General features: G+C 44.8%; 1 protein-coding gene across 4 annotated transcripts in view; it reads left to right on the forward strand.

The window, feature by feature from the left end:
• The window catches only part of SLC35F4 (solute carrier family 35 member F4), a 114,808-nt gene that overhangs the window by 78,494 nt on the left and 8,426 nt on the right, over nucleotides 1-27,888 (forward strand). Inside the window, exons 1-4 of one of the 4 annotated variants that reach the window (XM_038138872.1) lie at nucleotides 1,967-2,051; nucleotides 13,369-13,557; nucleotides 17,497-17,794; nucleotides 24,778-24,997. In XM_038138872.1, coding sequence (XP_037994800.1) covers nucleotides 1,976-2,051; nucleotides 13,369-13,557; nucleotides 17,497-17,794; nucleotides 24,778-24,997 — 783 coding nt within the window. In that variant the 5' untranslated portion in view covers nucleotides 1,967-1,975. Of the gene's footprint in view, nucleotides 1-1,966; nucleotides 2,052-13,368; nucleotides 13,558-17,496; nucleotides 17,795-24,777; nucleotides 24,998-27,888 lie in introns of those variants that run through there. The other 3 variants (XM_038138871.1, XM_038138873.1, XM_038138874.1) reach the window with 3 other exon arrangements.

Raw genomic sequence — 27,888 nt, forward strand, 5'->3', positions numbered from 1 at the left:
ATAGTGGTTGTTACACAGTGCTGGAAATCCTCTGAATGCAGATAAGCAGTAAAAGCCAGTTAGCTCAAGGCAGTGCAGTTGATGCTTTGGAATAGACTGTCATGGTGGAGAGCCTTGTGAGTCACCAGGGATATAATGAAGGTGCTGAAGGATATCTCCAAGCTTTGGTGGAAAAACAGGCAGCTGTAACCATTTCTCTTCCCTGTACTCCTTCCATGATGTGTCCCACTGGGAGGGATGGCTGTGGGAGTGGGATGAGGTACTTTGTCCCTTCTTTCCATCGGGTTAATCACTGTCTCTTCCCTGCTTGTGTCACTATGCCCCAAGAGAAAAGTGAGGCCACTCAGTCCCCAAAGAGGAACAAGAGAGCAGCTTTACAGGAATGTGCAGGGCAAGATCAAGTGATCATGTCCTGCTTGGTTGCTCCAAGGACCCAAGAATCCCCTCCTACCCCTCTGGGTACAGTGGAGTCACAGGCTGCCTCTTCCATGAGGATACCACAGACCTGTTCTCCCCATGTGCCATCCTCTGCTGTGGCTGCATCCTGAGGATGGTCCAGCTGGGACTCTGCTTCCTTCCCTCTCCTCCCTGAGGGTTAGGGAAGGGACCAGTCCTTGCACACATACCCCAACCACAACACGTTATTGTGTAAATCCTATGAGATTCCAGCACCCTGCTTGAGGAAGCCCAAACTGGAGAATTTTAACCCAAATATTCTTCATCCTTTTCAAACCACTTTGGTCTTCCCTGCAGCCAGTGACTTCTCCCTCTTTGGTGGGATAGTGGGGAAAGGAGGACTAAGCCCTGGGCTGAGAATCTCCACTCTCAGCTGCTGTCAAAAGCACAAAGACTATAGATAAAAGGGCTAGTGCCCTTAAAAATTCAGCAACTTTGCCAGCAGATTCTGGGAGAGCTAAGCTGGCTTTCTGATCATTCCCTTTTTATTTCCCATTGTTCCTGTAGCAATCACCTTGAATATAAATGGTAAAGGTTTCTCCCTACAAATTCATGGATAAGACTTGATAGTTGATCTCTTGGTGAAGAGCTCTGGAGCCAGGGCTCTTTAGAGGTGTCAGTAACCATTTCCTGGCAAAGGAAGCTCCCAGCACAGTGCTGGTTGCACAAGGGGATGAGATCTTCTAAGAGTTCCAGGAGTTGTGTGGGTTGACACCGGTTCACTCAGTGAAACTTTTCCATTGCTCCAAGTGAACAACTTCCAAAAATATTAATAGGAATAATAAGGAAGTGGAAGAGAGAAAAGGTGTCAGGGAAAGAGGGACATAACATGTCCTGGCTGTCTCAAGGGAAGTGAGGAAGAAATGTAGACCAGCCATAGCATATATATATATATGTATATATATATTTCTGTATCTGTCTGGGTTGTGACAATTTTTGCAGGGTGTTAGAAGAGCCTCCTGCAATACCACTACTTTATTATCAGACACAGACCTGGATGTCACCTGTTCTTTTGCCCAAGGCATTCCTGATTTAGCAGCTCTATAGGAGTCCCATTATTCAAAGTTTACTTAAAATAATTACTATAATCACCCGTATATTGTCACAGTGTAAGGAACCAGAAAATTGCATTGCATAATTCCCTCGCAGTTGTCTGAGAAATCTTCTGTCTGCGTTGCCAGCGCAGCGCAGAGATTTGATGTGAAATCCCCGTTTCCTGCAAAGGGGCTGCCACGGTTTCGAGTTTGCGAGGCGCCGCCGCCGCCGATATATTTATATTTTATCTGCCGCGCTCCACAATTGAATGAAAGAGAAGTGTTGGCAGAGGTCAAGCATTGTTTGAACGTGTTGCAAATGGTTTCCCAGGGAAACAGCAAATCAGTACTCGTAGGCTCCTGCAGCATCTCCAGAACAACATCCAGCCACCAGCCATAGCCCCGTGTTTGCTGTAGTACTCGGGACCAAGGGCGATGCAGAGTGAGCCAGAGTGAGCGCCTGAGCAGGAGAGCAATTCCAGAGGATGAAGAAACATTCGGCAAGAGTGGCACCGCTACCATCTTACAATGTTTCCGAATTAAATTCGCCTGTGCCAGACGGTAAATGCTTTTTTTTTCCCCCTGTAAATCTCATCCTAGGCAGGAGTTCACTCCTCATGCTCCTCCTGCTCCGTTCCGTGCAGAGTAACAGGAATGTTGTGTGTGTGTGTGTGTGTGTGTGTGTGTGTAATTTTAAAGTAATGCTCAGATAGCATTTTTAGCACTTTAATATCATCTGGGATAAGTCGCAGTTAAATTTCTGTTGCCTGTGCTCAACTGCTGTGTGAACGATTCCTGGTGAAGAAACTGATGTTGAAATGTGAACAATGGATAAAGTTGTTGCACTTCAATTCTGGCTTTTAAAATTATGTGAAATTAGGTCCATGTAATGTTATTGGCTTTTCTGGAGTATTTTACTGTGGTGCTCTAGTTTTATTGGTTTTGCTGTGAAGACAGAGGCACCAACTTTTTTTGTGCTTGCTGTCCCTCAGCTCAGCATAGCAGTTGTCCCCTTAAACTGCTTTTTTCCCCCCGAAGTGTCAGCTCTTGAGCAATTCTTTAATACAGAAAAACCACAGAAATACAGAAACCAGAAAGATAGAAACTGGGAATTCTTTTGTATGCTCTTTATCAGACATGAGAACCTTGTTCCTTTAAGAGTGCCCATCAACTTCACATCACGCCTCAGAGTCAGTGGCAATGTAGTGATGTTGTTTAGCAGGAGATTTCACTGCCCTGATAGTGAAACAAATAAAAGTCAGTGTGCTGAAAATTTAGAATAAGTGTACGTGCCATATAAATCAGAGGTCAAAAGGGAAAGCTTTCTTAAAAACACTCCTGATGTTCAGGTTTGAGTTTTTGACTTAAATGTCTGTAGAAATCTCAGGCTTTAACTGCACCCTTTGAGTTTATAATCCTCAGCGTCAGATGTTCTGAAGAGCTGCCTGGTACTTCCCCAAGTTGCTTGTTGTGCCAGAAATTAGCTGTTTTCCCATCAGGTGTGTGTGTGGTGAGGACGCTGGAGCTGTAAAACTGCAAGGTGTGTGCACTGTCACTGGCTTGAGCCAACCAGCAATGAAAATGTAATTCCTTTTTGTGAGTTGAATTCATCCAGGAGCAAAACAAAGCAAGAGCCACGGTCCAGTGCTGGTCAGCAGAGCATGACCTGCAGTCCTTCGATCTACCTGGCTCAGGCTGCCTTCAATTGCAAACAGGGCTGGGGTTTGATAGACCAGGCAGTAGTTTGGGTTGTTTTTCTCAGAATTGTGTGCATGATATTTAGAATTCTGCAGGCTTGGTAGTTAACCTAGCGTTTCTTCCTTGAGGGGAAAACGCCTTAAGGAAAGTTGGAGGAGCTGAGTGCTTATTGCTGGTGCACAGCAGCGGGCTTTAGGATGTGTGCTATTGTGATTCATACCCTCACCTGCTTTTTTAGGAGCAGTGTTCCGGCCAGGTGAGCTGGCTGTGCTGGTAAAATGGGGTGATTTGCTGCTCTTTATTTCCTGAGGGCTCAGACCAGGCTCCTGTCACGCCTGCTGGGCAATGCAGAACATTAAAGGTTGTCCCTGTCTCACAGGGCTCCAAGACAAGCTGTGGCTGCCTTCACCTTCACCAGCCCAGCTGCTGCCAGCTGCCTCTGTTAGACCTGTCTTAACCCTCTGCCCATGCTGGGCTGCAGCAGCAGTGCCAAAACTGCCCTGCCTGGTTCCTGAGGGAGGGAAAATCCAGTCTTCATAGGAAGAAAGGGCAATAGACTGGAAATGACTACATGACAGCACTTGTCATACCCAACAGGCTGCAAATGGAAAGGTTCTTGCTCAGGATGGACCTGGCCAAGCTGAATTAATACTGGGCCCATACATTAAATGTGTGTGCAGCCAGTTTTTACAGATCAGCAAGGATTTTAGCATGAATTCCCAAAGAATTCTAATGGGATAGGGCAGCCAGCATCCCAAAAACACTGCATCTGTCCCCACCTTGATTTCCCAAGCATGGAGGGCACATGGAAGAGATTCCAGAGCAGCTTGGGCTGTGGGGCTGTGTGCTGGGAGGAGAGCAGGGGAGCAGTGTGCTCTGGGCAGGCAGTTTTCACACAGTTCAGCTTTGTGGCTTCCTGGATCCCTCCTGATAAAACCATAGGAAGTGCTGACTCCCGAAGAGTGGAGGGAAATCCAGGTGAGAAGACTCCTTTGGTAGGGAAGGTACACTCAGTGCTTGGAGATAAGTGGTCAAAAGTGCTGCTCGTGTGGAGGGAAATGGAGCAGAGAGCTGCTCAGGATGGTGGGACAGGGGTGAGTGGGAGGATGTGAGGTGTGTGCCAAGCTGGCACCACAGCCACCAAATCTTTTTGAGAATATGTCTTCACCTCAGCCTGGCCAGCCCCCACTCCCCATCATCAGGTGTGTGGCATGGACACTGCATGGAGGAGACCTATCCCAAAAGAGCCATCATGGAAAGGCAGGGATGAGATCTGTCAGATTATTACCTCAAGGGCAGTGGAGAAAACAGATGGAAGGATCTCCTGGGATTGCAGAATGCAGCAATACTGTGATAAATCCCTACTTTTGCCCCAGCTGCTTACCTGGAAAATGTTCTTTTCCAGGCTCTAAGGCTCTAAGTCAGGCAAGGAAATTGAAGCATGTGCTCAGTGCACTGCAGTGCTGCCATGGCCTGAGTCTGAGGCAGCCAGCCTTGGTCTCATCCACATCCATCTAAATCTAAGCCTTGGTAAGTACTAAGAAATCTGGGAGAGCTGGGCACCTGCAGCAGGTGATTCACCTCCCAGGATTGGTATCTGAGGGAGCTGGGATGAATCACTCCCTGGAGGCACCCAGCAGAGGCAACAGTTTGTGTAGGAAATAAATACAAACCCAAATCCAGAGTGTTGCTGAGCTACCCATCCATGTCATGGCTGCTGTTTTGGATCTTGGGACATCCACGAACCAGCCCGGATTTATTGCAGTGTTTCTTGAAAGTAGAAGCTATGTTGTGATTATTTATTAATGAGGTACATATGAATGATATCTGGACTGTGGTGGGTGTAAGTTCCTTCCAAAACAACTTCACGTCAAAGCAGCCTCGTGGCTTTCATTGAAGCTGCTCTGGAGTTATGGCAATGAAAGTAAAAGTGAGAATTTAACTGGGAGTGTCTGTTTATTTTTGGAAATGTCACCAAATTCTAGCAATGACAAGATTTATTTTCAGAGGATTTTTTTTTAATAGATTGCTAACCTTTTGGTTTGGAGTAGAGTGTATAAATTGCAAAACGATTGGAAGCACATCTGATATAATTCATTACAAAATGTATAGCAGAGGGGGTTTTTATGGGATGGTGTGCAGCTTTGAATCAAATTATTTGTGCTTATCTTGTTCAGTCAATGCTGGAGTGGTGGGAAGATGGTCTGATGCTGAGATTAGCTTGAATTAATGTTGGATCAGGTATAGCTGGGGGGAAAAAAAGTTCTGTAGTCTGATGCAGCAAAGGATATCCCTTTGAATGTGTGAGTCCCAAAGGTCTCACTCGAAAGTTGTCACTGAGGTGGTCTCAGAGGAGCGTTTCTGTAAGCAAAAACTTAAAGTCCTGGAAGGAGACAAAGGGTCTTAAATTCTGATGTTGTTCCCCTCTTTGCCTGGGAAAAGTTCTGTGCTGAAGGAGGAGATGTCCATCCCCTCCCCACAGGAGGTCAGTGTGTTCTGCCTCCAGAGCTGTCATGGTTAATTATGAGATTTGAACACAGCATTTGTATTTCAGTGTTTTTCACTGTTTATCAATGTTTTCTGACAGCAGAATTCAGTCCAAAACATTCTGCTGCAAATGGATGTTCTAAATATTTTTTTTTGATCGGTCATTGTGTGTTGTAGAAGTTTTGATTTCAACATATAAAAACCATTCTTCATTTGCAGCACTCCCTTCTACATTCCTTCAAACTCTTAAGTATGCTGTCATGCCCAGTAACTTTCAAATATGAGTAACCACGGTGTTTTAAAATGCATATTCCAGCTGCCAGTTCCACCACAGATGTTCTCAAATAAAGCCTCTTTCCAGGATCTGCTCTGACATTCCCACACTGGTACTGGTGTGCTATTTTTGGTGTCAAATCAATGAAAATTCCTTGTCCATGCTTTAAAAAAGGCAGCGATACATTTGTTCAAGTCAGGCTGAAATGAGAGAAAATATTTCTATGTTTTTAACTATATTTTCAATAAAATGTAGATGGAAGAAAGATTTGAACAGGAATTTGTGGTTTTCCTAGTAATTGTTTTTAAATGTTTTGAGGAAAGGCCTTGATCCAGAGCAATACACACAGGAGCCACTTACTTCAAAATAAAGGAATTTGAGAAATCCTCTAGAGTGGCCTTTGGGCTCCAGAGCTCTGGAAAAGGCAGTCCACAGCTTGCCTACACTCTATAGCATGTTCACATCCTTCCTGCTAAAGTCTTTTTTCTGTTTTTATTGTTGTTTTTTAGTAGCTGCAGGTGTTGCACACCAGGGTTGTTGCAGCCTGGGTCTACTCGGTGCTGCTGTCCTTGGTCAGGGGCTTTAGGACACAGCACTGGGTGCAGACCGTGCACACTGGCTGGTTGGCACAAGAGCTTCCACCTCAGAGCAGGTTCTTCAGCACAAGAGCATGTGGCTGATGTGCAGAAAGATGCTTTTAGAGGCTTGCATTTATCAGGGTTTCACACAGAGGCATCAAACTTGGAGCAATTAATGAGAGAAGCCGCATCTCAGAGACCGTGGGGGTCTGGGGATGTGTGAGGAGATGTCTTTGTGCAACTTATTTCCCACTTATAAACTATTTCCCACTTACAGCTCCTACTTATAAGTGGGAAATCAACTATTTCTCACTTATAAAAGCCAAGGAGATGCAGGTTTAGCGGAGATTTTTTTTACTAACTCGGATTCCCTCCCCTTACAAATAGGCTGGAACTGCTCCTCTGGAAGGGTTATGAGGTGCAAGGATGTAGGGTGGCACATCCCTTGATCAGGCACTAAGTGCATTAAAGAATGTGAAATTTAAGTTCTCTTTGTTAATTTTATTGCAAGGATGGGAAGACACGTGGAAGTTGTTGAGATTTCTGGTTGTAAGCAAAGTTGATGCCTGCTGATCTGGAGTGAGGGCTGTGTATAGACACTGAAGAGATAATTGGCAGAAATTTCTGGTGGATGTCACTAGTAAACCACAACAAAAATACCTACTTTTTCTGCTTTCTGCTCTTGACAATAGTTAATCATAGTACAAGAGAAATGCTGTACGCCATCACTGAGTCATTTGTTTTTCATTATAATCTGAAAATCTTTTTCCCTGTGATAAAAAAAAAAAACAAAAAAACCCCTGTAACCTTCTCATCCCCTTCAAACATGAAAACTTCCAGAACAAGCAGATAATAAATGAACAAGGCATCACTCTGAACGGACATCTGTGCATTACTAATACACAGAGACCATTGCAGTGTTTAAATGGAGAACATTATCTCCAAATGCCTGAGACATGCTGAAAGGAATTTTCTTCACTGAACAAGAAATGCTTATTCCTCAAACCTGTGTAGCATGCTGCCAGCAGAACATGTGTGCTTGTTTTCTTGATTTTGCTTGGCTTTGGTAAAATGTAATCATGAGTTCACATCCCTGGTCACATTGCTGGTTGTGGTGCTTGTTTTCTTGATTTTTCTTGGCTTTAGTAAAAATGTAATCATGATTTCACATCCCTGGTCAAATTGGTGGTTGTGAACATGTTAAAAGTTGGGGAGTTAGTCAGTGTGTGTACCCTTTATTTTATCCTCAGGCTTATTTTATCCTCAGACCACTGGGCTGGTAGTACTGGTGTGCTGTGGGTTTACACCAGTGCAGTGAAGGGCACAGTTTGATTTTACAGGCAGTGGCTGGAATAAAAGAAGCTATGGACCTAAGTCACTGAGGATTGATGGTGTTGCATACCCTGCTACCAGCTGTGTGCTAACAGTAGCAAACAATCCAATTAAAGTTATGGCTGATCCCACCTAACGAGGTTTTGCTGTAAAATGGACAGAAGCAGGTTCTCTTCACCTCTTCCAACAGCAGCACCGCTCAACACCCTTTCCATGTGCATCCAATATTTCCCTGGCTACAAAACTTACATCATCTTCTCCTTGCTGTGCATCAGTCAGAGCAGAATTTCACTGGGAGAGCTTCCAGCCCTCCCCGGCTCGAGGGGAGCTTGTGCACAGGCTGTGGGAACACGGAGGAGTGTGAGCAGGTCCATCACTGGGGTGGGTGCTGCTCCTGCAGGTGCCACTGCAGGGTAAAAGGAACGTTGGTAACTCTTTCTCCAGGGCCCAATTTAGCAGGAAGGTTCAACTGATGTGTTTTGTACACCACACAGACTCACTCCTGCCTCCATCCATCTGTCAAAGCCCAGCGAAGGTTTCCGTGCCACTGCAATGGAGGCTTCCTTTTGTCAGCACAGAGACAATGAGAAATCAGGAGCTGAGATTTTGAGGACACAGTAAAATAAGACTATTTTAATACTAAATGAATAAAAGGCAGATTGTAGGTGACTTAAGTGGCTTTTTTGGCAAAGCTGCTCTCTCTTCTGACTGTGGTGGTAGCCAGAGGTGACCAGTGCTCTGCAGGGCTTTGGGAATATAACACAGAGAAATTGTTCAGCTCATTTCCATCACCTATTTAACCATCGATTTCATTGTGTAATCAAATAAAGAGAATGTGTTTTGGCACATCCCATCAAGCCAGATGTTGCTGTCTCTAAATGAGCCAGCACTTCGTGTCAGTAATGCAGTGCCGTGAATGCACAGATGGCTTTTGGAAGGGAATTCAGTTACCTGTTTGAGAAGTTCTAAATTTCCATCAGGGCATTTGGATTAAAAAGAAAAGAAAAGGACACAATCAATCCTAAGATGATCTGGCCATAGAATTTAGTTCCAAGACTGCATTTTTGTGCAGCATTGGTTATTTAGCTGGCAATCCATTTGATGCAGGACCAGAGGGAACAGCGTGAAGCTGTGTCAGGGGAGGTTCAGGCTGGGTATTGTAAAAGGTTCTTCACACAGAGCAGGGTTGAGAACTGGTCACAGCACCAAGCCTGACAGAGCTCAAGGAGCACTGGGAGAATGCTCTCAGGCACATGGTGGGATTCCTGGGGTTGTCCTGTGCAAGGCAGGACTTGGTCTCCATGATCCTTGCAGGTCCCTTCCAGCTCAGGATATTCCATGATCCTCTGTTAGTAGCAGCTGTGAGACCATTGTCCAAATGCAATTGCATGGGTTGGTTCTTATTTTTCCAAGCACTGCTGTCACATGCTAAAAGTGTCAAATACTTGAAGATGATCTGAAGAGAGCTGGCTTTGAACCTCAGGGTGTAATCCTTCTCTCCCTGGAAAATAGCAAAGGGATTTTTCTAGCCAGGGTGAGGACACATTTTCTCACTGTGTGAGCTGCATCTGGAAACCTGGACATGAGAAGAAAGCCACAAATTGTGTATTGCATCTTTCAGAGGGGCAAGGGAGCTATACATTGTTTACAGGTGATGGTGAAAATCCTTCTGAGGACCAGCATGTGCTTCTTCTTCCTGGCTTGGGTGGACATGATGGCAGCAGCAGATGGGGCCACCTCCTCCCTCAGCAGGGACTCAGAATGATGTTAAAGAACATGGAAAGGTTGGACTTGAGTGGTATTAATCACATGGTTTAGGTTAGTCACAAGCATAATTACCTTGCTAAATCAAAGTACACTGGGGTATGTGTATAATAATTAATGCAAGATGGGGACAGACTTTGTTAGAGTCATGTGGAAAGCCACGTGTTCCCCTTAGCTGGTTTCTCTTTGGTCTCCACATGCGGAGAAGTGGCCTTACTTCTTAAGCAATAAAGCATCTACATTTGCAGGGTGAGGAAATAGATCTGCTGAAACACATTAATAAACTAAGTAATTGTAAAAAAAGTAATTGTAAAAAAATTTTACAATTACTAAAGTAATTGTAAAAAATGGGATAGAGCATGGATTTTTTTTTTAATCCAATAATGAAAAATAATCCAGATGGACTTGGTGCTTTAAGATGTGCTGGATACAATAGTATGAGGTACTTTCCATTTCTCCCTTTCCTCTTTACAATCCTACTGGCAGAGTCTTGCTTTGACACTCAGTTACAACCTCCAAGGAACACTTCCAGCAGCAAGATCTGGCAGTCTGACAAGGTTTTTCTTATTTGTTTTTTCCCAATCTCTCCCAGTAGCATGATCTTAAGGTAGCAAATGATGCCCAAAATGTAGTTTTGTTCTCAGCCTGTGATTCATCCCTGCTAGAGCCACGAACTGTGTAAGAAGGGCCACCCCATGTTGACATCTCTGCTCAGGGTGGTTGTTCAGGGCCAGGTTGGATGAAGTTTTGAGCACCCTGGTCAGGTGGAAGATGTCCCTGTCCATGGCAGGGGATTGGAACTGGACGTTCTCAAGTTCCTTTCCAACCCAGACCATTCTATGATTCTGTTATTCCCTGTATGGAAGTTCAGTGGGAAATGCTGCTCTTGATCCCTCCAAGTTTGGAGGGACTTAGCAGATCCCTGCTCAGTAGCTGAGAGTTGTGGGGTGAGACAGAGAACCAGAGTTCCACGAGTTCTGCCTTTCCCTCCTCTCCCACGGGACAACACTGCCCACCTGGGAGGTTTCACTGCTCAGCTGTGCAAATGGTGATTTGTTGTCCCTGCTGCTGGCTCCAGGTTTGGAAAGTGAGCCCAGCATTTATCTCTTCACCTCTCCTATCAACAGATATCCTTAAAATATGTTCAGATCGAGCAGCATTAGGTGTCCCAGGCTTTCTAGCTGTAACAATGAAATATTGATAAATGGCTGTGCTGTCTGATTGCTTCAGGTATAAGGGAAGAAGAATTCAGTAAATCAAGCAGTGACTTTCAATTTAATGCAATCTCTTGAATTACAGTTTTAGTCTCACCTGCTGGGTTTGTCAATGCGCAGGAGAAGATTCATGCCTCTCTGTTGTACCAGGTACAAATAACTCAGAGCTCTTTTGCACGTGAGGAAGAATAGGCTTCCATCAAATTTGGGTATCATGTCACCTGCTAGACTTCTGCTGAATGTAATGTGAATCTTGTTCTGAAATTAATCTGAATTGAGACGTAACGTGTCTTTCAACATAATGAAATCTCTTTAAATGATGAATATCAAAATGAGGAGTGATGTGGAGCCAGCCACCTCAGTGGTTTCTTCTCCAAGGACAGGCAGCTGGCAAATACTGAAAATAAAACCTCTCTAAGTTGTGGACCTGAAAAATCAGAAATGCCTTTTTGAACATTTCGCCCCAAAAGTAGTGATTGGCTTAACCTCATGGAGGCTGGGACTAATTTTCAGATGACAAATGAAGATGTAACTCACAAGAGTAACTTGCAAGATGTTCACTAAGTCTTACGAAGTAGGTGATGTTATTGTTTGACCAGTGGGAGAGGTAGCTCTTGGAGTTTTGGAATAAGAAATAAGTGGAACAAAGTCATGCAGGGAGTTCTGTGGCTGCTAGATCATTATTTTCTCCATTAAAAAATAAATTTGTGAAGGTGAATGGCTTTTTAAAGGTCTGAAAACATCCAGTAGGCTCTAGAAAACTCTTTAGAAAGTGATGTTCATCAAAAATTGAGGAGAGGCAACATAGTGCTTTGCTTAGCTTGCTTCTTGTCATGTAGGTCTTAGCTTTTCAAAGTGGGTTTGTGGGTCTGCTGTCATAGAGTGTAGGTTGTTTATTGCATTGATTGAATTTGTAGGACTTTATCATCAGTTGGATTCTAAACTTGGGTGTCCCCCTTGAGTCAGGGTTCCCTCATAATGGATAGAGAAGAAAGGGAAAAGCATCTTGAGAAAGATCATCTGGAGGAGGTCAGCTCCTGATTCAGTCACTTGTCTACGTGGTAGGTAAAAATTAACCTTGCAGGCTCTAAATAGGCTGAGATATTTTTTTTTCTGTATAATTCCATATTTTATACATTGGTCTTTGTTAGACTTGGTGAAACCAAACCACCTTTAAGTCCATGGAAGACTGCATGAACCCACTGGCAAGAGTCGTGTCTCAATTCTTGATTCTTGGATACTGCCCTTGCTTTGGAATATACTTTCAAGTAGTAGTTGAATTTGATGTGTTTTGCTTAAAGTACACTGGAAGGCTTGTGTTGCAACAAAGAATGTTCCCCTCTGGGATTTCTGCCACAGTTGTTACACGTGTGGCACCTTACACATGTGGTTTGTGTCTATTTTTGTATTCTTTGCAATATGAAGTAGTTGGGATTACCGCGTTAAATCCTTCCAAGCCACAGCAAGGTCTGTGGTTGCTTTGGGTATGGGTATCTTCCACAAGTTTAGGTGAGATGGTCACCAGTTGGAGTAGCAGCTGCAGAACAAGCAGTGGGTGATCTCAGCTGGCCATGAACACACATATTTATATCTGCCAGAATGGCCTGTCATCCTGACTTTCTGCTGGAGAAGAAGACTCTCTTGTGCTGCTCAAGTGTTTACCTCTTACAGAGATACCGTCAGTAAATTTGGAAGTCCTATCACAATCAATCACCAGCTGATGGATTCCAGCACTGCACTCCTTGCTGTTGATTCCTGATCCTTAATCCAGCCCTTCCTGCTCTTACTCAGTAACTATGGTGTCCTACTCACTGGAAAATTTCTCACCTGGTACCACTAGTGTTTCTCGGATGTGGGGCTTCTCTGCCACCTCAAGCCTCTGTCCAGTCTCCGTGTGAAATGTCTCATCTTGGAGTTGCCTGCATGTAGCAGAGGAAGAAAAAGCAATTTCTCTGAAGATATGGAGATTCTGATTTGGTGTTTGTGAACACTTAAAATTGGTATCTTCAGTCCTGTAGCAGAAATCTTCATCCAAAAGACCTGGTTTCGTTCTGTACAAGAATCTCAAGGATCATTCTGGAGCATGGAAAGAGGAAGCTCTCCTCTAGAGAGGCTCAGCGCTGAGGGAGGCAGTGGTTGCTCAGCCCTCCTTCCCACGCTGAGGGGGAATGGTGAGCTCTCCTCTGGCCTGATTCAGTGTCAGTGCTCAGGAAGGGCCCCACGTGAGTACAAATTCCTTTGACTGTGCAGGCCCTGCGGACGGAGCCGTGGGGCTGAGAATACACTGCAGCATGGGGCTCTCATTTCTTCAGGGGGAAGACTGGTTTTCATGCAGCACCTTTTTATCTGTAAGGGGGGAGAGAGTTAAGTATTTATTTACTCACTTATTTGCTTTATCCTGAGCAGAGCTGAAACCTGCATTTTCTGCCGTGCGCTTCCTTTTGTATGCATTTCACTGCCAGCCTGTTTGAAAGCCCCGCGTTCCTCCGGGGACTTTCCAGACAAAACTGATGCAAACTCTTTCTTCTCAGGTGCCTCACGATCATCTGTCATCCAATGCAAGCCAGGAGGCAACTGCCCCAGCAGACACAGAGGCATGACTAGGCAGCTCTCCCCTCTATCTGTTGCTGAAGATTCTGCTGCTCCCATTCTTGAGCTGCAGAATCGAAGTCCCTCGGGAATCTGTCGGCACAGCAGAGTCGAGAGGCAGAGCAGATCAGGTAGGAACCCACAGCCACACTCCCGGCGCCTCTCCCCTCTGTCTCCACAGAGATGGGGCAGGGCCCGAGCATGCTGAGGTTTGGTTTGCCACGTGCAGGTTCTTCCCGAGCCCGGGGGTGAGCGGGAAGGTGGCACGGACGGGAGGAGAAGGCTGGGATTCGCAGGTACACGACATGCGTGAGGAGCCCGGCGCAGCGTGAGGCACGGAAGATCCTCAGAGCTGGTTAACCCCAGCACACAGTTAGGTTTCACAGGGTGGTTGTGTCTCCTCAGCTTCAGCCTGGCCACACGCCAGGGCCCTTAGGAGTTCCTTCTCAAAGACAGTGATGACCTCAGCTCATGCCACGGATGGTCTGATGAAGAAGAGAAAGAGCAGCAGGTGGAAGGATTTCTAGGGAAGATTATCACAGCTCAGATCATTGGTCAGCTTCACTGCAGAACTTCACTGCAGAAGTTTAGCTCAAATGAACCTGTAGGTCTGGTGAGCACTGACCTCTTCACCATGGTGTCCATCCAGCAGCTGCAGGGATGGGATGGGAGCAGTTACAATGTGCAGCCACCGGCTTGTGGGTCTGCTGAGCCACACTGTTGAGGAGGAGAGACTTTAAATGACTGAAATAATTAAACTGTCCAAGCTTTTTGGAAGGAAATTATTTAATTGCCTAAGTTCTTTGGAAGACTGCCTGTGTAGATACTCTGAGCAAAAAGTAGAGGAAGAAGAGGTTGGATCTCCCTTGCACTCTGGACCTGGTGGAGCTGAACCTTCCTCTTCTCACTGGACCTCTGATGGCAGCAAGAGTCACCCATTTCCTCCTTGTGTTGGAAAACAGAGGGATCTCATGCTCGAGGAATACTCTCTTGATGGAAAGCCTCAGAAGAGTATTGGAGGTGATCATTGCTGCCAGGAGCTGATGCAGCATCTTGCAGTTAAGATCATAGCTAAGATATCAGAAAACCAAATCTCATTTTTCCAGTCATTAGGCTGAAATAACTGTGCATGGTGACACTAAAGTACATCCAAAATCAGAATCCATCTTCTCCAAGAAAGGGCTCTAGGCCACTTGAATAGTGTCTGAACATCATACTCTTCTAAACACTTACTTTGCATTTATTAATTTCCCTTTTGATCCTGATCTTCCCATCCTCATCAGAGACATCTAACTGGGACTGACCTACTAGGTAAACAAACACAAAGAATATAATTTTCTAGGGTCTAGTTGCCAAATAGCCAAAAGAGTTCAGATGAAAAGCTGTAGCTTTTGATTTTCCTCATCTTACTCCTCTGAGCACTGCAAGCAAAAGGCTCTTCTGTGACATCTTGTCAGTTAGAACTGCACTGTGGACCAAAGGACCATGCAGGGCTGTTTCTGCTCACTGCCTTCCACACAGTTTGCCATTGGCCAGTGCCATCTCCCTGTGTCACCTGCAGTGTGATCTGCATTCTTACCTGTGCTTTCAACCTTCTTTCTGTGCTCTTCCCAGGATATGTCTCTTGGTTTGTTCCAGACCCCATCCAAATGCACACCCCAAGGATTTCTGCTGCCTTGCCAGTTGTAAAATGCTGTCTCCCAGCCACTTTGGCTGATCAGTTTGTTTTCTCCTCATTATAATTTGGTGTCTAAACACAAGTGCTTGCTCCATGACTTGGAAATCCCTAAACCTCTTTAATAGGAACCGTGTGCCTCCTCACCCTGTGGCTCACTCCCTGTCATTATTTTGAAATCTATTTCTTATCTTGTCCTTTTAATTCTTTGGCCAGGAATTAGGTGAGCACATCCCATGGATTTTGAAAGCAGCTGTCAAACTACTCTGTCACAGGGATCAATCACAATTTCACTTAAGTTAATTGCAAATATCTGGTCTAGAGTTAAGTGCCTCCAGTGAGCTTAGATGTAGATAGATGTAGATATATGAGGATGGAATCAGCTCCCCTCTCACCATGCCTTTCCATTATCATTAAATATAAAGGGGCCCCAGACAACATGTTCATCCTGAATACACTGTTATGTGCTAACTACATCACATGGGATGAATCCCACTGATTAAAAACTTACAACAACTCCCCACTGTGCATTTATTCAGGCTAAAACTTACACAGGTCTTTAATTCCAAGGTAGGTCTTGCAACAAGTGTGTGCTTCTATGCCTTTCCCTGACATTCAGACCTGGGACTGTAACATCCAAATTAAATTCTGATGGTGGTGTCATGCATAATGACACCAATTGCATCATTATTGTGTAATTGGAAAATAGAAAGCATGGCTAAAAGTGCTTTATTCTTCTATCATTGTGTGATTATTTTAAGTGGTAGCAGAAAAAGGACTAATTGCATGGTAGATTTACTTGGCAGGAAGACCTGCAAGTTGATGCTACTATAATATATTCTTTTTAAGCCATTCTAACTTGCAAATAAACTGTAATTTACCTTTCAATAGATGTCAGTCATTATTAGCACCATAAAAATATCTACTTTCTCTCAGCAGCCAAGCAGAATGCTAAAAGGATGCTTGCCTTTTCAGACCCGTGGCTGATTATCCTTTGCATGTTTTTAATAAACCTGTAATTTTATTTAAATTCTTGATTCACCACTAAACAATGGAGCCACTGAATACAGATTATTTTTAGGAAAAAGCCACATCACGCAATTACAACTGCAAAAAGCTCCATGTCCTAGTTAGGAAAATTCTTGATTCCAAATGCACTCCCTGCTATAATAAATCTTTTTTTATGTGTAATGTTGGTTTACAGTAATAGCTTGGAACCCCAGTTTGACATTTCTTTATGGCTAATGCAGCAAAACCAATAATATAAAAGGAAATTATACCTGAGTGTGAAAGGATACCTCTGTGACATAAAAGCTGGCTAAAGGACAGTGTATGCTCTCACTCAGTGCATCTATAACTTCTCCCAAAATCATATTGTTTCTTCTGTGCATCACATCGTGTATTAATGTGGCTGATAATTGATAGGAGTAGTTAAGAATAGCTTCAGGCCATGATCTTAGAAGATCTTCCCTGTTTCTTCTCCCAGACTGGTGTGATGTGGTCAGAGAGGGTGAATGGTGGGAGCTCAGTGCTGCCCTGTGAGCTCCCAGGACAGCAGTGTTAGTGCTCATTGTCTTCAGATGGGATCTAGAAAAGCAAAGCAGGGCTCATGGGTTGCATCTCTGGGAGATCTGAGTGGAGAGCAGCTCACCAGTCAGTGAGATTAAATTCTCCCCACCTGTGTTAGGAAATGTGCACTTAGGTCTGAAAATCACTGAAAAAAAACCAAACCAACACTGTGCTGAAATGGGACATGCCAGCTCTCCTGTTGCTCCTTGTTGATGTGCAGAGATTTTATTTCTAGGCATGCCAAGCTTCACTTTTGCCCAGTTTCCTTTGTTAACTTCAGAAACGTAAGTACACCAGCCTGACTGCAAAAAGCCTTTCTCTGCTTGGGTACATCAAACCAAACTATTTCTTTCCTCCCCATCCCAGCTTACAAATAAAAGTGCGGAATTAAAGTGTTGAGGAGTAAGAACTTGGTGCTGTCTCCAGACCTGCAGGCTTGGAGAGCTCTTCTGTTGCACACATGCACAGCGATTGCCTCTGTAGCATTGTTGGTTCCAAGGGATGTATTTTTATTCTGGAGGTTTGCTGGCAGAGGGAGTGAAGGGCTGATAAAGCAAATAGTGACAACAGCTTATTTGTAATGCTGTTACCTCAGCCCTCACTGTTGTGTTTGTGTTTGGTTCTGCCTCCTTGAAGTGACAGAGATGGCATTATTAAAATACTTTCGTGCAGGATTTCAGTATTTATGGGACATAGAGGAGTTAGGGAGAAGGCCAAGGAATGATTTGTGACTTGGACCAGAATGGGAGCTTTGCCAAGAATTACTTTGAATGCGTGTGTTTCATGTACAACTCTTTTTCTAGTCTTCCTTTTTTTTTTCTTTCAGGAGAAGAAGGAACACAAACGCACACAGAGAGCAGCAGCCAAGAAGCTGAAGGACAGACACGATGCCAGTCTTGCACATCCACATTTCTCAAGCTAATCTGGAGATTCCTGATCATTTTGTCCGTCTCTTCCTCCTGGGTTGGGACCACGCAGTTTGTCAAAATCACTTTTGAGACCTTTGACTGTCCCTTTTTCATGACTTGGTTCTCAACAAACTGGAACATTATGATTTTCCCCATTTATTATTCCGGGCACCTTGCAACTGCACAGGAAAAGCAGTCTCCAATCAAAAAATTCAGGTAGGTTTTATCTTGGCAGTATCCCTTTAAAAAACCTAATTCCTGAGGGCTGAGATCAGTGCTGTGCTCAGTTCCACCCCTGGTGCCAGAATAAAGGTCATGCTGCAGAAAACCTCATTCATAAATAGCTCACAGGGGGCTGACAGATGAGTGATGTGTGCTGAATAAACGGGTACTTGATTGTTAAAGGGTTTTTTTTAATGAGTTGAAAAGGTCAATAATCCGTTTATAATCTTGCTGTTATGTTGTCTAATATCTCTATATTTTGTGTTCTTGCCTGGATCAGGCCACTGATGAATCTGTCCTGGTCCATTTATGATAGAATAGCAGTGTTGGTACAACCAAACCAGCTCCTAGCTGAGAAGAAAGATGCTCAGAGCTGAGGAGGTGGTTTCCATGTGAAAGACCATGGCTTGCTCTCTCTGCTGAGCAAGTACAGCAGGATGCAAACTGCCCTTTCCTCCTGCTGCAAATGTATAAATCCCTTTTCAGTAGCCCCTGAGAAATCAGGGAAATAACAAGGTTAAGGGGGAACTCAAAGAAATCATCCAGTCCAACCACCAGTGCTGCAGCTGAGCTTCACCTTAGCCAGTTCTGAGGAAAACCACATCTAATCTGTCTGCAGGGCTTGAAGTACCTCCCATTCTGTGGCATTTGATTTCACAGCTCCTCCTCCACTTTTGTTATTCCACTGAGCTGACAGTGACATGGGAGCTGCTTTAAAGGTCAGGACAAAACTCAGCTCTCCAAGAGACACCACACCTTGCCCAGGGAGGGAGGAGATTCACAGGGTCATTCTGGGCTGGGATCCAATTCTGTTGTTCCAGTGCAGGTTTGCTTGGAAGAGATCCTGCCTGACTCCAGCAGAATTGTCTGTTCCAGCAGGAATTACCCAGTGTGGGGCCCATCCCTGGCTCCTGCTGTCCCTGAGCACACAGGGAATACCATTTGTGACTGTCTGGCTGGAGTGCAGCAGGGCCCAACTCTTCCCTCAGCTGCTTTTTTGCCAGGATCTGGGATGTAATTTGGCCCTAAATTATCATTTCTGTCAAATCAGTGTGACTGAAATTGAACAGTTGCACTTAATTAAGTGCTTCTCTGCAAACCCTGGTGCTTTGTCTGTTAATGATGCTTCATTCACATTTCTGCTGGAGTGTTTGTGAGAGCATGAACAGTGTCAGCTTGGCTTCTGCATGTGGGGTGAAGTAATAACAATTGCACAGCAGATGAGAAAGAAGGTGAAAAGAAATATCCCTGCAGATAAATCCCCTGCAGTTGGTTCATTGATTATGTCTCTATCACAGCAACATTTTGGGGCAATGCATAAAAAAATTATTGTGTTTAAATAATTTATAAATTTCCTCAGCTGTTAAGAATTGAGCTTTTAAAGTTGAGGACGCTGTCTTAAATTAGACAGGAATTTCTGCAGTGGGTCAGTGAATGTGTGGACTCAGGAATAGTGTTAGAGGTGATGGGAATCTTCCCAGAGTATTTCTTATTCCAGATATGTCAGGAACTCACGTCCCAAGGAGGAAGTAACTGCTGGTAAATAGTGATTTCATCAGGGAGAGCAACTACTTGGTCTGTGCTGTGTTACAACTTGACTATCCAAACTCTTACAGATTGGATATGGGATGGGCATCTCCTCAGGATGAGCTCTCCATTTGTTGGTGATTTAAAGGATTGAAAATCTGTAGGTTTAACTTGTAGACAGATTGAATTTGGAAAGGATCTCTGGAGGTCATTTCACCAGCCTCCTCCTCAGAACAGGGGTGTTTTCAAACCTGCTTTAATTGTTTGTGAATTTTCTTGATTTGCATTCTTGATATTGTTCCTGTTACGAGGCTTTTTATTACATTTTGTAAGATTTCTTGCTGCTTCATTTGCCTGTTTTATTCCTGTGCACTAGCTAATTCTTGTCAATACACCCATTTGCAGCAGTTCCAGGCTTTCCTCAGAGACCAGAGGTGATTTATCTTTGTGTTTCTGGAGGATGTAGTTACTCTCTTGGAGCTTTAAAGACAATCAGGCATTTTGTCCAGCAGATATTCCCAGTGGATCTGAACAAACAATATCTGTGACATCTTGGCAGAGATCAGTGATCCTGGAAGTGACTTGCAGAGTGCTGCCCCAGGCTGGCAAAGCTGCAAAGAGCCACTGCTCCTTTAATAAATCCCACTTGGAATGACAGGAGTCTCAATCCTCAACTTGATATTGGCTTTCTGGAAAGCTTAGGCTGCTCAGTACCTAAAGGAGCTGCAAGAGAGATCGATTTTTGACAAGGACATGGAAGGGGAACAGCTTCAGACTGAGAGAGGGCAGGTTTAGATTAAATATTGAAAATAAATTCTTGACTGTGAGGGTGCTGAGGCCCTGGCATAGGTTGCCCACAGAAGCAGTGGCTGCCCCATCCCTGGCAGTGTCCAAGGCCAGGTTGGATGGGCTTGGAGCAGCCTGGGATAGTGGATGGCATCCCTGCCCATGGCAGAGGGTTGGAACTGGATGGGCTTTAAGGTCTCTTCCAACCCAAACCACTCTAGCATTCTATTATTATAATATTTGAAATTACAAATTGTGTGTTTCTTACCTTTCACACTTTACCTTTGAGATTCAATCTTGTGGTCTGAGAAAATAACTCATTGTTATGAGCTCACTGCTGCATTTGGGCAAGTGTCTTGATTGTCTTGAGGCAGGAGACAGCTCTTGGTATCCCCTCAGTATTGTAAATAAAAGCTATGTCCCTCATAGAGAGCTTGAAACTCCTTGCATTAATGCTGGATAAGATGATCCGAAGTTCAGGAAGCTCAGAAATAGGAAATCTAACTCTGCCAGCATTTACCACAGCAGAAGACACTGCACAGACTCGACTTTGGAGCCTGATGCAGTTGTGCTGTGGATTAGGTGGGTGAAATTTTCAATGCCAGTACATTTTGCCTCCCCATCTGGCACCTTGGCTTCTCAAGGACAAGCACTGTGACACTGAGCAGCTTCTTGCCAGGATCCACCCACGGTGTGAGAGCTGAGATTGGAGCTGCAGCTCTTCCCAGCCTGGGGCACTGGCCAGGGAAGGCATTGGTAGGTGCAGGTGTAATGTGAACAAAACACACTGGGAAGAGTTGGATTTCTTGGATAAGGAGAAGTGAACAGCACCTGAAGTGCAGACTGAGCCATGAGTTGGTATTTGTGTATGAAACCTGTCACTGCATGTTTCTCACCCACAGTCCTGTCCCCTCAGTCCAGCTCCCTCAGCCACCTGTGGAACAGCAAACCCAGACCTGCTCTGCAGAGGCTTTTCAGGAGGAACATCAGGAGCACCATCAGCACAGAGCTGGGCTTCCCATGGGCCCTTCCTGTGGGACACAGCATTCCTGAGCCAGGCTCTGCAGAATCCTCTTTCCTTTTGCTGCAGGTCTCCAGCAGACAAACAGAGCTGGTCAGGTCCTTTCTGCCAGCTCAGATTCAGCCAGTGCTGGGGACACAACTCACCAGGGAGCTCAGCCTCACTCAGTTTGGTGTCTGCCCCCTTGTCTTGGTTTGGAAAGCCAGTGTCTGCCAAGGAAGGCAGGAGCCTCCCCTGAAATAGAAAATGTAAACCCCCTCCCTCCAAATTGTTATAAATTTGAAATTAAGGGGGGCTCTCAGGCAAAAAAATATGGGATCAGGAATACCAGTTCTTTATTAGGGAAGAAAAAAAATTGATAAAATAAACAATGCAGCAAACTAAAACAACACTGACAGAGTCAGAACACAACCTGACACCCTGTGGGTCAGGGAGTTGGTAGCAGTGCCATTGGAATTGTGGCTGCAGCCCTCCTGGAGTGTCAGGTGTGCTTCTGTTGGAGCAGGGATCCTGTAGAAGGGCGTAGTCTTCCTCTGAACACCCAGTGGAAGAGGCAGTTGTTCCTCTGCGAAATCCAGTGGAGAAACCCTTCTGGTGTTCCAGAAATTCAAGATTATATCCAGGTAGGAATGCTTGTCTCCTCTCCTGGGAGGAGATGCTCCCCCAGAGGGATGCTGTAATTCTTATCAGTCATGCAGTGACATTCAGTGGCCTGTTATCAGCAGATGTCTCCCCAGAGGGAGGACTGGCTGTGGAAGAGATAAGGAAAACTGCCCAATGAACAGAAGATAACTGCCATACAGATGGCAAATAGAATACAATTTGCTTGGCAGTCCAGGACACCCCTGCAGTGGAGCTGGGAGGTATTTCACTGCTGCTGATGCCATCATTTAGGCAGAAACACAGAATTTGTGCTCCCAGAAGGTGCTGCTGTGTTATTTGCTGCCCTCATGTCACTGTGGCCATGCCAAGTTCTAATCCAGGTGATGTCACTGCATTCCCTGTGTTCCTGTGCCCCAGGTCTCTGCCTGTTTGCTGGTTTTTTGTTTGTTTGTTTTTGTTTTTTTTTTTCTGTGAGCTGCTTAAAACCAGCGGCTGGATTTCACTCCAGAGGAGGGAACAAGCCCATTCCTGTGCAGGGCCTGGCATCAGAATAACTGAGAGGGCACACGAGCTGTTTAGTGGGTGCCAGAGGCAAAGCTGCACGACTGCCCTGAGGTGCTGTAATTCCTGAGAGCATGGCACCCTGCCCAGAGCTGAGGACTACCTGCAAGTAAAAAGAGTTATTTGTGTTAGAGGGCAGGTTTTAAAATAGACTTCTTGTGCGTTTGGAAATAGTTTGTGTGGTAGTTTCAGGGTCAGCTGCCCCTAGATGTGTCTGTGCCTCTAAGGCAGCAGCCTGCAGCATTATTTGTGTGGGGAGGGTTCCAGGGAGCCCCCTCTCCTGAGCCCAAGGTTTTAATCACTGTCATGTCTGAAGAGTCCTGCGAGTTTAATTTTAGTTGCGTGTCACAGAGGCTGAGTTAACCACTGAGCCGCCAGCCCTCAAAAAGCCTCAGGCAATCTGACTGGGAAAATAAAGTATTCTCCCAGACTCCTCATTGACTGAGCATTATTCATGGAGCTCTCCTAGGCACAGGGGTGAATTCATCAAGTCTCTGCCTCACTCAGCCCGACCCTGCCAGAGACTTTGCTGTATTTTCTTCACTGAGAGTTGAGGAACCTCCAGCCCCTGTTTTGTCTGGTTACTGCTGTGTGTGATGGAGGCCCTTCCACCTGCTTAAACAGCCCATATAATAATTAGAATACATTATAATATTATATAGTATAATAATGTATTATACATAATATAATATAGTAATATATAATTTATATTATAATATATAATATATTTATAGATTATATAAATATTATATTGATTATATAGATGTATAATAAAGGTAAACTGCTATATCTGCATGTCAAGGATCACTGAAATGCTGCCAGTGAGTTCCTTCTCACACAGGGACCTCTAACTCCTGTTGAAATCAGAGTTACAAAAGCCTGCCAAGTTAGGCATTCATTTATTTCCTTCACTGAGTGTTTGCATTGCATCTCAGATAAATGATGCACAACAGTAGCTGTTCTTTTTTTGTATTTTAAACATTTTTATCCTGATCTTTGGTGAACACGACTCGTGAGAGCATTGAGGTCAACTAGAGTAAGGAGATAATTAGCAGTTCCACCAGCCTGAGTACCCAGAGTTTGAGAATGGAATTTATTTTTACCAGAAATGACTGCTTTGTACACCAGGCTGCCTTAGTGGCATCAAGAAACAAGTGGTTATTAAGCTGAATCATAAAGCCATTTTAGTTAAGATGTAGCTGATCTCAGTTATTACATAGATGTTATTATTCTACATTCCTCAAAACGAGAGTGATGGTTTCCAGTCTTAAGAGTTAAAGCCTGTGATGTCTTTAACATCAAAACTAATTCTAATTGGGAGCAAAACTCCCAAGAATTAGTAAAAATGGTTAAGGGGCCCTGAAAACAGTTTTGTCTTCCAAATCAGGATAATTTTCAGACCACCCCCACCACCCCCAAATAACTAACATTTTTGATATCACATTGCAGCTCAATCTTTGAAGTTGCTAATTAGTTCTGCATAATGAGTGTTTTAGCAATCTTCCAGACACAGAGCACTTTGGAACCTCAGGGCATTTTGATTATTCCCTCCATGTCCCTTTCCTTGGAAGGATGTGCTGCAGGTTGAGGGTGCCTTGGTTCACCCCACTGCTTTTTGGGGTCACTTGTGGGACCTCCCATGTTTTAGGCAGTGCCAGAGTTCCTGCCTTGCCAAGAAGTGAAGCACACTGGGAATATCTTCAGGAATGCCTTCAGCCAAGAGTGCACACAGTGGAGTAGCTAAAAAATTTCCTTCCCACTTTGGGATTCCTGAAATCCCAAGAAGCAAACAGCTCACTGGAGCTGTGTGTGACACAGTGTTTGAGAAGCTGGGGGTTTTGTTTGCAATTTAATTCTCAAGGAAATGTCTCCTAGAAAACACAGCTTTTCACTGTACAATAAAATGAAGCTGTTAAATACCTTCCCCTCCCTTTCCCTTCCTTCTCTCACACTCCTGTTTGCCTGGCTCACTCCCACTGCCTGGTGGCTCCCTTCCCCACCACGCTGTGTCTGGCAGTCTTTTTGAGTATCTTTAGGCAATTCTTAAAGCTTCCTTGGCCATACATAAAAATATATTTCAGCAAGAATGAAAACAGGGCTGGGAGCAATGCAAAAAAAGAAGAAAATTGGCAAGCTGCAGAGAAAAAATGGTGATTCTAATCCCTGTGCTCATGGCCTTGAAGGCAGAGTCTGGGAGCTGTCAGAACATTATAGATAACCTTCATTTCTGTGTGTGAGTCCCTGGGATTATTGTTGCACAGAGTGTGATTATTCCAGGTAAGTTACGTCTTTTCTTCTCGCAAAATTGCTGCTTTAAGAAGATTGTGCGTTGTTTTCCCTGTGTGAATTCAATAATGGATTCTCTTGGGCGTGTGGAGTAGTTAGGAAAAGCAGGATAAAAGCCTAATGAATGTTTGTTGTGCTGGAGTGAATGCTAAGGAAAACCCTGGCTGAGACTGAAACTCTTTTCTTTCCGTAGGGAATGCAGTCGGATTTTTGGTGAAGATGGTCTGACGCTGAAACTCTTTCTTAAAAGGACTGCTCCCTTTTCTATTCTGTGGACTTTGACTAACTACCTGTATTTACTGGCTTTAAAGAAGCTCACAGCCACAGACGTCTCTGCCCTGTTCTGTTGTAACAAAGCTTTTGTCTTCTTGCTTTCTTGGATTGTGCTCAAAGACAGGTTCATGGGAGCAAGGGTATGAATGTGCCTCCTTTTCCACTCTCTCATGTTTTCATAATTGCACTTCAACCCATCAGCCATGGTGCTGCCACAGCACTGCTGCACTGGGACGCCATGAAAACCTTTCTCATTTAGTTTTATGATGCAGCCTCAGGATCAGTTAGAGACCTCAGAACTTCAGAGGGAAATCAGTGTGGGAATTTCAAGGAGCTATTACAGCCAAGTGTAACTTGATGAATTACAATAGAAGAACCTGCAGTTTCATAGAAACCTATTCTGGCTTGGCTTGTTGTGCTGAAGTTTGGTTAATTTTATTTTAAACTTAGTGATGAATGCTTAGGTTCTAACCAAAGCAGTTTTATTCCTTGTTTGGATAGACAGATGTTTGGAATGTGTGATGTATATTTCTTGTGCTGCCCTGTCACTTTCCACACACATATTTACTTATGAATGTGTCAAAATTGCTTTAAAATTAACACAGCTCTCTTCTGTGGAGGTGCATTTTGCACTGAAGTGTTTAAAAACTCACTGGCAGTAAAATGGACCTGCAAAAATTTAAAACAGAACTCGAACAAAATGTTGTGCCCCTGGATCTGGGGAAAGCAAACTAGTTGTGTAATTTTCCATGTACACATCTCCCAGCATGCAGCAATTTAAACTGTTGGCTTCACATCTTGGATGAGGAGTAGTGAGGATTTCTGCTAGTTCATTGATGCAGATTCCCCTCTGAAATGGCTCAAGGTATTGTTGGGCACAGTCCTGATTGAATTATTGGAAACCTTGAACTTCATTAGGCACTGGTTGGGGCCAGGTGTGGTGGCTGTGACCAGAAGGGACCAGCAGCAGCAGGATTTAAGTTCCAGGGAAAGCGTGGTGGATCAGGACACTCATCCTAGTCAGTGTGTTTTTTGAAAATGGGCACAGGAGCTTTTTCTTTTTTTTTTTTTTTTGATTAATAGTGTGATAGAAGGGTTCAGAAATGAAAGGAAAAGACATCCTCTTGTACAGGTATCTCATCTGGCTTTTGGAGCAGCCACCAGGACACTGAGCAGAGCACTGTGCTTACCAGGCTGAGGAGGTGAGCCAGTGCTTGAAGGTAAAGCCAGACACATGGACATCTGTTTCCTACACAGCTGAAAATACAAAAAGATCAGGTGAATGTGACCCTCCCTCAGCCCACTGACTGACTCAAAGAATAAACAGGGTGTGAAACCCTCAGTTCTCTACAGAAATAACAGGAACCATAACTACCCCCCTCCACCCCTTGATCATCTGAAAAAAATTGAACATTTTGTACTCTTTAAGCTAATTTTCATCTCAAAGCAGCATCTTTCTGGCAGAGCAAGCAGAGCTCTTGTGTTCTCCTAGCCTGCTCTGTTTAAGAAACCTAGAAATAAAAGCTGTTTTCAGTTATTATTTATTTTTCACTGACTAAAAAAAGGTTGCCATGAATATGCATTGGTATGAATTCTGTAAACACCATGGGGTTCACACAAGAAAAACCTGGAGGGAAAAGTGAGCAGCAAATCCTGCACGTAAACTGGATTTCACTGCTCACTGGCAGAGCCTGGATGCCCATTGCTGGAGAGGTAATTCACAGTGTTTTCCAGCAGCTCTCCTGACAGAATAACACTTAATTATGTTAATAACCACGCAGGAGAGTGTTGGAGAGCTAAAACACAACAGAGCAGCACAGACCCAGCTTTTTGTGCCTGAATGCCTCAGCTGCTCTCACCCGCAGCCCCTTGTAGAGCAGCAGGAATTGGGTTATTTGGGCAGTGAGAAGATGAAAAGAAGTGAAGGGCTAATCCCATACCCTGAGCCGTGTTTTTGTGGAAAAACTCTGCACCCAGGAGCTCAGCCAGCTTTTCCAAGGACCTCAGCTCAGCTCAGCTCCCAGCAGCTCTTCCAGAGCTCCAGAGCCATCGGGCGCATCTGGGTGACATCGAGGTGGGGATTCAGAGAATTCACAGAATCACTGGGTTGGAAGAGACCTTCAAGATCATCCAGGCCAACCCAGCCCCAACAGCTCAACTCAACCCTGGCCCCCAGTGCCACATCCAGGCTTTGTTAAACACACCCAGGGATGGTGACTCCACCACCTCCCTGGGCAGCCATTCCAGAACTTTATCACTCTTTCTGTAAAACAATTTTTCCTGATATCCAACCTGTATTTCCCTTGGTGCAGCTTGAGGCTGTGTCCTCTGGTTGTGTCAGTGCTGCCTGGAGAAAGAGCCCAACCCCACCTGGCCACAGCCACCTTTCAGGAGCTGTAGAGAGTGATGAGGGCACCCCTGAGTCTCCTTTTCTCCAGGCTGAACACCCTCAGCTCCCTCAGTTGTTCCTCACAGAGCTTGTGTCCCAAGTGCTTGGGACAGCAGTGGCTCTGCAGCACATTCCCAGCTCCCTGTCTGCCCAGTGTGGCTGCAGCAATCCCCAAACTGGCCATGGATGCCCAGGGCATGTGGGACCTGCCTGACCTCCCTGTGATCCCCTGGCACCCTTCCTGCACACCTGAAAGCAGCTGCCAGCCAGGCTGCAGGGCTGGATTTTTGGATGCCACATCTAAAGACAAACCTGTCTTGCTGGCCACCCTGTGGAATGGCCCAGTCCCACCTGTGGGAGCACTGAATAACTGCACAAGGGCTGCACACAAAGTTTCAGCTGCTGTGGCTGTGTTTGAGGCACCCGAGTGTGTGCTCTGCAGGGAGAGCCTCGTGCCATCAGTGGTGAAGCTGTAGCACCCACCTGAGAGAGAAAAGCACCAGGGGAGGTTTAGGTTGGGTGTTAGGAAAGGTTTCTTCACAGGAAGGGTGGTCAGATGGTGGACAGGCTGCCCAAGGCAGTGGTGGATTCACCATTACTGGAAGTGTTCAGGAAATGTGTAGATGTGGTGCTTGGGGACAT

Source organism: Motacilla alba, chromosome 5, assembly GCF_015832195.1.
Source record: "Motacilla alba alba isolate MOTALB_02 chromosome 5, Motacilla_alba_V1.0_pri, whole genome shotgun sequence".
In the NCBI taxonomy this organism is placed as follows: Eukaryota; Metazoa; Chordata; class Aves; order Passeriformes; family Motacillidae; genus Motacilla; species Motacilla alba.